We start from the raw sequence: 7,979 nt of genomic DNA on the forward strand, positions 1-7,979 counted from the left end.
TTGTCGTTTTGTTGCCAAGCTCTCTTTTCTATAGATTTTTTCAATTGGTTTTTCTTTTTCTTTTACCTTAAAAAATGTGTGTTGTTTATTGACGTTTTTGTGTCGAAGAAGAACTCGCACTAACTGAACTTTGGTGGTTGTCGCTTGAAATGATTCCGAAAATTTCGATGATAAATTTCAGTGTACGTCAATATCGTATGAATGCTCCCGGTATACTAAAGCAACGGTTGTTTGTTGTGCGATGCGATTCGATTCGAAATGAACACACAGATGTGAAAAACCGACACTTTTCAAGCACAAGAACGATGGAGCGCGATACGCGATGATTGTGAGCTATATGTGCAAGCGTGTGTACACTGTACAGATACACAGAGAGCTTGCTATGCTCACAGAATTGCCGCCGTCGCCACATACAAACCGAACGTGAACGCGCTCAGTTCGATTCGAACTTAGACACACCATACACACAGTGCAATGGAATAGAGTGTCTCCTCAGTAGTATAGCTCTTGCCGACGGAAAAAGACCGATTTTCCATCTTTCGCAATATATATATATATATGTACATCTACAGCGAGAGGCAGACATGTAAATGTGACACACAGTTATTTTGATCTAGCATCTATCCTTCGTGAACGTAGTGTCCGATTCGACAACTCGCACAGTTCACATTCACTCTCTCAGCCGCTCGCTCGATCGCTCGCTGTGTGCGTTTATATTTACTGTTAACTCATCTATGGCAGAGCGTGAGCAAAATAACCGTTGTATATGCTTCCACAAATGTGTATGATAAAGTAAGCCGTTTGCCCTCTCTCGCTCTCGACTTTCTCATGCGAATGCTTGGAACGTTCATTGGTTGCGATTGAGCAAAATATTCAATGTGTGTAAGAATAGAGAAATTATCCACTGCGAATCAAGCGATTTTCCCGATTTTGAATTATATTATTTGTTTTTCCCGATCTGTGAATTCAAATGAAAAGCCTTGAGCCATATTTTTGCTATTCCGTTGAACCTGCACTAGGATTCCAGTGAACTGAATTTAGTATTGCCACGCACCGAAGCGATGTTGATGAATTTCCAAAAAAGAAAATGAATCGATCGGTTTTTCTCATATCATTATATATTTTTAAGTTGGCCGTATGGTTGGTGGGGCACATCTGACCAACCGTACGAAGCTAATTGTTTATTTTTGGTGTGCGATAAAAAATATTCCGTTATCGATTTACACTGAAAATTTATAGCATTCGTCTATCAACAGATAGTTCAATTGATTTTATCACCCGTTGATTATGCCCACCCAGCCTAACCAAAAAGAAAAAAAATCAATCGCTTTGAAGTTTTCGAAATAGACGAAATTGACTAGCAGTGATAATTGTCAAAAACCGGAAAATTCCAGCCCATACAGAGCAGCATCGTCTACTTCATTTGCTTCGAGCTATTTTCATTTGATTTTATTCGCAGTTGGTCCCACAATTTCAACAGGATACTACATCGAAATTCATTAATTGAAGGTAAAAAAAACAGCAGCAACAACAACAACAACTGAGCGTGCCCGCACTTGAATCCGTTGAATTGCCACCGTAAGCGCCTTAAAATAACCTTCAAAAATAATATATAATAAATGTCTCAATGATGTGATGTGTAAAATGAACGAAACACAGAACGAAGAAGAATCAACGCAACGATATTGAGCATCCCATATTGAAATGGCAACCGGGCATAGCGGCAAGTGAATTTAGTCGGTGTCGATATGATTGCGTTAAATTTGTGCACCCACTGGAAAATGCTGTCGCTTGGCTTAATTCACCATCGACTTGACATCGAAAATAAACAGAGACACAGCAAGACAAGGATCTCGCATATTGTGTGTGTGTGTGTGTGTGTTGTCATGTTCGATGTGTGTATGTGTTGTATGCAGCCAGGCAGTTAGCATCGATTCCGACAATAGCCGAAATTGTTCGCTGGAAATGTGTCGATTCTCATATTGGATATCAAGTTTCTCTCTCTCTCTCTCGCTCCCTCTCTCTGTTCCTCTTTTTCTCTTACTCTCCAATGCCAACTACAAAACAACCGACTACAGCAACAGGTAGCTCGCACATACCCCCGTATCGCATCAATGCAAGCAACATATTCAGCAGCTGCTAGATGTGATTTACACTCGAACCACATTCACAACTCCTGTCTCTCTTTGTAACGCAAGAATAATTTATCAATTGTGACTCTTACCCAGCTTAGCCCATCTCATCGCATCGTATAACAAATATTTTTGCACAGATGCTCGTACGTGTTTGTTTCTTTTGTAAAATCCGTTTTGTTAGCCGTGCTCTCTCTCCCAAATTTATAGGCTGAAAGGTGATTTTGTGCTCGAGCGCACGTCACTCACACATTGCAGGGGAAACGGATTTTCCTCATTGATGAGCACTCACATTGCTCATGCCATTCCTTGATTGACTACCTTTCCATGTTTTTGGAATATGTTCTGCCCATTTACAACTACTTTCTGCTTTTTAAATGTTAAAATTATATTTTTTTTCATTTAATTACCTCTGATTTTTCTGTTGAATTTCTAAATGCGACAAGATTTGTATAACTTTTAACCACACAGTGCAACAATTGACGACCATTATTTTCACAATTTTTTTTTTAAATTCTTTAATTGGTGCTGATGAAAATTCATTGAATTGGAAACTATGCAACAAAAGACAAAATTTTCCATACTTTCTTGAACACTTCGCTTTATTCCGAGAAAAAAAACTTTAACGAAATCATAAGATCTTTCTTGTTATATAATAATGATGATGTTTTGGAACAATTCGAAATGAAGACAACGTAAAATAGCAAATTATGTTGGCATTTTGGCTTGATTTTTAGTATTTCTTTTTTGTTTATTTGTTTGGAAAACATTGAACAATGTAAATGCTTTTGAAAGAATAAAAAAAAAAATGCGAAAAAGACTCATTCTCTGTCAATGAATGCGTATGATTTCTATTAATTAGAATAAATATGTTTTGTTTTCGATATAATTTGTATAATTTCAATCAATCGTATGGAAATCGATCAACTTAAAATTAAAGATGAAACAAGCGAGAGAGAAAAAAAATGAGGGAATTTCAATTCATCTTTCGTGTTAAATTTTCTTTTTTCAATTAAATGGTAATTTAAAAACAAAAACATCAAATAATATGTTTGAAACGAAAATCCATTGCTTTTCTTTGTTTTTTTTTCTACATGTTAACTTATTTGCTAATTGCATCGGCGTTAAAATGAATCAATAAAACTGACTTCAAAAAAGCATTTTTCCACTTTGATTGTGTTTTTCATGTGAATTTATCAATGAAACGGATATTACATGAATTGATCGATTCAAAGCGATGATCAATGAGTCGGTTTTGTTCAGTTAAAAGAAGATAAAACAAATTGAAGAGAAAAAAAATGGGTTGACGAAAAGAAAATTTATCTCCAGAATAAAAAAAACTTGTCCTTGTTTTATCCGGATTTTCGGTGTGTGTGTATATATGTGTGTGTGTGTGTTGCCCATGATCAATTGGCTAGCATTGACCACAAGACAGGCGAATTTTAGCTCAATCTACATTCATCTTACATCTAGTTACAAATGATAATGACTATTGTGTTTGTATGTGTGTTGATTGTGTTTCTGGTTTTTTTATTCTGCATTCAGTTGAGTGTTGGTGTATAGGTTCTCTTCTCTGCATTTAAATAATGATATCATTTCGTGTGTGTGTATGTGTAAGTGAATATTTGATGTTGAGCTACCGCTCAATTTTGATCACGTTCCATTCGGGGCCGCTTTGTTCGGGCATTTTCTCCAGTATTTTCATTGCTATGCTCTCGCTTTTTCACCGGGGCCTGCAAAAATAACGACGAAAGAACATCTTAATATTGAATAAAATCGAAATAAAAAACATCAAAAATACTATGAGTAGACAAATAAATGAAAATAATTCATTGATGGTAAATGATAATAGAATTCCATCCGCACGCAGACACCTCTTCACTTTATGCCAACTTAAGACGCAATTGCATGTCAATGAGTTTTCTCTCACCTTTTTATCCCATTGTTGGTGTAAATATCTCAGCAAAATATTTTTCTTCTCTGTTACAATTACTGCAAAATATTGAGAAAAAAAACCGAATCAAATACGGCTTATCGACATGTGAAATTGTGTTATCAGTTTGAATTGTTCCCGGTTCGATCACATCTCATGTGTGTTGTTCTTCCGGCAATTGCATTTAGCATGTACACGTGATGGGATATAGTCACACTTACTTTGTTCTGATGGAATATCTACTGTTGGTAAATACACTGAGGGCCGACGTGATGACGTTCGAATACCATTTTCTGTATTGAAAAGTGCAAAATTTTTCTCATTGTGACTGGGAAGATTCTTCAGAAATTCGTTGATCGACTGTAAACGAACGCAAATGGAGAACTTTAGACAATTTCATTCATATTTTATGCTTATTATTTTCAATAAATTTTATTAAATTGGCTGGACATGTGGCAGCGTTTAAGTGAACGTTTCGATTTTATGATCACAATTTTCAATGTCAATCGATTGTCGATGAACCAAAAAAAAGCACATATTTCCAGCCTTTCTTTTTATTTCGCATTTACCCCAGTTGTTGTGTGTGCGTGTTTTTTTTATTGGTTCGGATTTCAAAGCACAATCCCACTCACCATTTTGAATGTATGTTTGCTATGATTCCGTGATATTGTATTGGTTCTTTTTTGTCACAATTCCGTCAATTTCGTTCGTTTTTTTTTGTTTTCTGATTGTTCTCTCTTCACTCTCTCTGGTCGACTTTAGTCACTGTGAAAAATAATCTTTTTTTTTATAGAAAATTCATCATACACAATATGATGACATCAAGTGTCAAGAGACTTGTGTGGAATGAAAACAAACGTGACAATCGCAAAGTGTTCACAAGGTACGCCAGATGGCGTTGGTAGAATACCAAAAATGTTGGCATGAAGATTACTTCAAAAGTTTTTTTTTTATTATTTTGAAGAGTTTTGTTTCCTTTTCAAATAGTTCCGATTGTAGTGCGGATTACAGTAAATAGTTCGCAAAGATGTAATTGTAGAAAAATGTCCATAAATCTAAATTCCGATGGTTGTTTTTGTAAATTCTTCCTCAAAACCTGTGTTCGATGGAAAAAACCCCTCAAAGTCGAGCTCATCGAAAGCTTTAACACGTTTTTGACCGTAAAACTTCTCGACTTTGCTGGAAACTTGCATCAACATTCAAACATCTTTATTCGCTATGAACGTTTGAAAGTGGAATAATTTTGAATGTCTGATGAGTAAAGTCAGCATTTGACTCAATTAAAAGTAAAATTTCGTTAGAAAACAATCAAATGCGCTCTATAAATCTGGCAGTTCGATGCAAAGTCAGATTTTATGACTAATGTCGCGATACTCTTTTTGCACCTCTATCGCAATAGCGCGATCAAGCAAAGCTTATCAGAAAGAAAATTCCAGCTGCTATTGTTCAAACACGTAAAATCATCTGATAAAAGAACCGAGCCGCTTGATATTCACCAATGTAAACAAAAGTTGGCATAATTGCAGCAACCGATTATTATAGGTCTCAGTTACCATTTTTGACACTGACGTGGATCGTTTGACTGAAATAAAAGTTGAATCTTATGCAATCGCAATATAGTATTGCGGCTGGCTTTAATATATTCGTCCCTGTACTTTTGCCAGGCACCATCACGTGCGACGCCGTATTTCCACCTGAATAGTGGTTGCATTTCCTGGGTGTGCTTTCGACGGCTTTCGATACATATGAACCAAATAAGAAAATTGGCGTGCTTGATTTACAAAGTAGGCCAATGACCTTGATATGCGTTACCACGTTTCGTTGAACGAAAGGCTGACGTGTTCATTACCATCCACAAGTAGCAACAATGTGTGACAATTTGCCGCAAACCCATTAAATAATCAAAGCATTTATTATTGAAATTTCATAGTTTTCGGCACACTTTACACAATTTCGCCACTATTGTTTTTCTCAAATTTTGTGTGTGTGTTCTTTTGAGATATCAAAGGAAATTCGTCTTTATAAATAATTGATTGTATTTGTTATTTTCATTTATTTGCTAGTTCTTTTCATAACCTTTTCTTCTTTCTTCTTAAATACATTTTCTTTTTGTTTTGTTTTTTATGTTAATAACCTGATTTAGCAGTTCTGGATGCGTTGGCTGGTGTCTCATTTTTCTTTTTTTGGTTGAATGTTTTTTTTTCTCTCTATTGTTTTGTTCAAATTAATTTGATGGAAATGATTTAGAGGGGTTTGGCCCTTTTCGGCTGAACAACACCAAGAAATGTCTATTATAAATATCAATCTTGTGTATAAAAAAAATTGCTCTACAACTCTGTCTTCGCTGTTTCTTTGTAATATTTTGGTTTCAATTCTTCTATTCTGCGAATATAGTCTGTCTTCTCAAGACAACCATCACAAATCTCGTCCCAATCGTTGAGAATCTTCTTGAGATCGCGCACCTTGAGCTTCTTCAAATCCACGGCTGACAAATCGATTTGTTTTTCTATATGTGATGCAACAAAAAATGGGCGGATTAGACAAGTTTGTCGGAAATTCAATTGAAGATTAGTTCAAATTCTCTTGCATATCATGATTATCGTTCTCGTGCCAGAATCAATAATCGAACAATTTCTTTTATGTAACTGTACCAGAACCATTTCTTCTTATATCATGAATGAAAGTGAATTTGGAAAATTCATATATAAAATGAGCAAATGCATACCGAAACGCAGATCACAAATTTGAGCGTCCAATCTCTTCAGTTTTTCACACACTCTGAGCGGTGGCACATGCGAACTCAATGGTTTTGACATCTCACCCAAAATTCCGGTTGCTGATATTTCCAAACCGCCCAAGTAGTAACACTGCAATCGAAGGATGATACATTAGTTCATTTTCACACATGGTTAAACACATTCCACACAGGCCAGATTCCGTGTACACTATGCTTAAAACTGTTCACTTACCAGTCTCTGTTGTTTTGATTTGGCAGTGGTACAGTATTGTTTGAATGCTTCCTCAATTTTCATTGGATTTGATCTGATGTCTTCTGTCAATGTTGCGTTGAATTCTCTAATTGTGGCTACGCAAACTGTGGATGGAAAAAGAGGAAACCAAAACGTGAATTATGATTAAAAAAAATTTCGAGCAAAATTGACAATTCATCGAGCGAACAAACGATCAACTTGAATCTTACCTTCGCAGTCTTCTTCTTTAAATGCTGCGCCGAAACAAATTAGCGACAGCAATGCCATCCCAAAAATGTATTGTTTCATCATATTTCTTTTTTTTTGTTAAATAATTTATGTGTGTTAACCTGTAACGTTGGATAACAAAAGAAAACCTCAATTAATATCAAATAATCTCCGTTGGGTAATTTGAATTGATTTTCATTGATAAATTTCTCCGTAGAACCAATTAATTGCAAACGGGACAAAGTTAGGTTACAGCCACTGTTGAAATTCGAATGATGTTTTACCAAAATGCACTTACTAATTTGAAAAAACGGTTGTCGTGTATGATGTGTCCAAATTTACACTGAAAATATTGATAACGAATCGAAATTGCAAAATGTTTAATAGATATTGATTGAATAGAATTGAAACGAAAGGAATTCGTTCAATGTTTCACACAGAATGGAACCGAACCGAACAGAAAAATGAACAAAAAAATATGAAGCAGAGAATTACTAGAGCTCAATAAATACGGTGTATAGCGGACAATGATGATGATGCTTATATTTGGTGCGTGTACAATGTAGTAGCGCGGTAGCCAGTTCTATTCAGTCTATATGTAGTATGAGTAAAATTGACATACACGTAATGCTTTTCTGGCTGAGCCAACGCGAAATGGTATGGTTTGCGTTGACAATTTAGAAAACAAAACCTGGACAATTCTGATTGGGCGACGCG

General features: G+C 35.7%; 3 protein-coding genes across 3 annotated transcripts in view; all 3 read right to left on the minus strand.

Annotated features, from left to right (window-relative positions):
* LOC129577409 (receptor-type tyrosine-protein phosphatase U) overlaps nucleotides 1-351 on the minus strand; it is a 134,538-nt gene extending 134,187 nt beyond the window's left edge. Inside the window, exon 1 of the mRNA XM_055464375.1 lies at nucleotides 67-351. The gene's annotated coding sequence lies outside the window, so the exon portion shown is untranslated. The remainder of the gene's footprint in view (nucleotides 1-66) is intronic.
* A 2,520-nt stretch (nucleotides 352-2,871) lies between these two features.
* Nucleotides 2,872-4,914, minus strand: LOC129577138 (DET1- and DDB1-associated protein 1). Its single transcript, XM_055463628.1, has 4 exons — nucleotides 4,698-4,914; nucleotides 4,287-4,425; nucleotides 4,063-4,124; nucleotides 2,872-3,865 (listed from the first exon to the last, which is right to left on the minus strand). Exons 1-4 carry the CDS (start codon nucleotides 4,698-4,700, stop codon nucleotides 3,776-3,778), a joined length of 294 nt encoding a protein of 97 aa, XP_055319603.1. The 5' UTR covers nucleotides 4,701-4,914; the 3' UTR covers nucleotides 2,872-3,775.
* A 1,167-nt stretch (nucleotides 4,915-6,081) lies between these two features.
* On the minus strand, nucleotides 6,082-7,876 carry LOC129577170 (mesencephalic astrocyte-derived neurotrophic factor homolog). The gene is made up of 6 exons (XM_055463753.1): nucleotides 7,758-7,876; nucleotides 7,561-7,605; nucleotides 7,265-7,384; nucleotides 7,035-7,159; nucleotides 6,791-6,932; nucleotides 6,082-6,571 (listed from the first exon to the last, which is right to left on the minus strand). The coding sequence occupies exons 3-6, from the start codon at nucleotides 7,344-7,346 to the stop codon at nucleotides 6,393-6,395; spliced, it is 528 nt and encodes a 175-aa protein (XP_055319728.1). The 5' UTR covers nucleotides 7,347-7,384; nucleotides 7,561-7,605; nucleotides 7,758-7,876; the 3' UTR covers nucleotides 6,082-6,392.
* Nucleotides 7,877-7,979: the final 103 nt, after the last annotated feature.

Source organism: Sitodiplosis mosellana, unplaced genomic scaffold (genome assembly GCF_009176505.1).
Source record: "Sitodiplosis mosellana isolate CC-2019 unplaced genomic scaffold, AAFC_SMos_1.0 Smas_scaffold_6197, whole genome shotgun sequence".
Classification (NCBI taxonomy): Eukaryota; Metazoa; Arthropoda; class Insecta; order Diptera; family Cecidomyiidae; genus Sitodiplosis; species Sitodiplosis mosellana.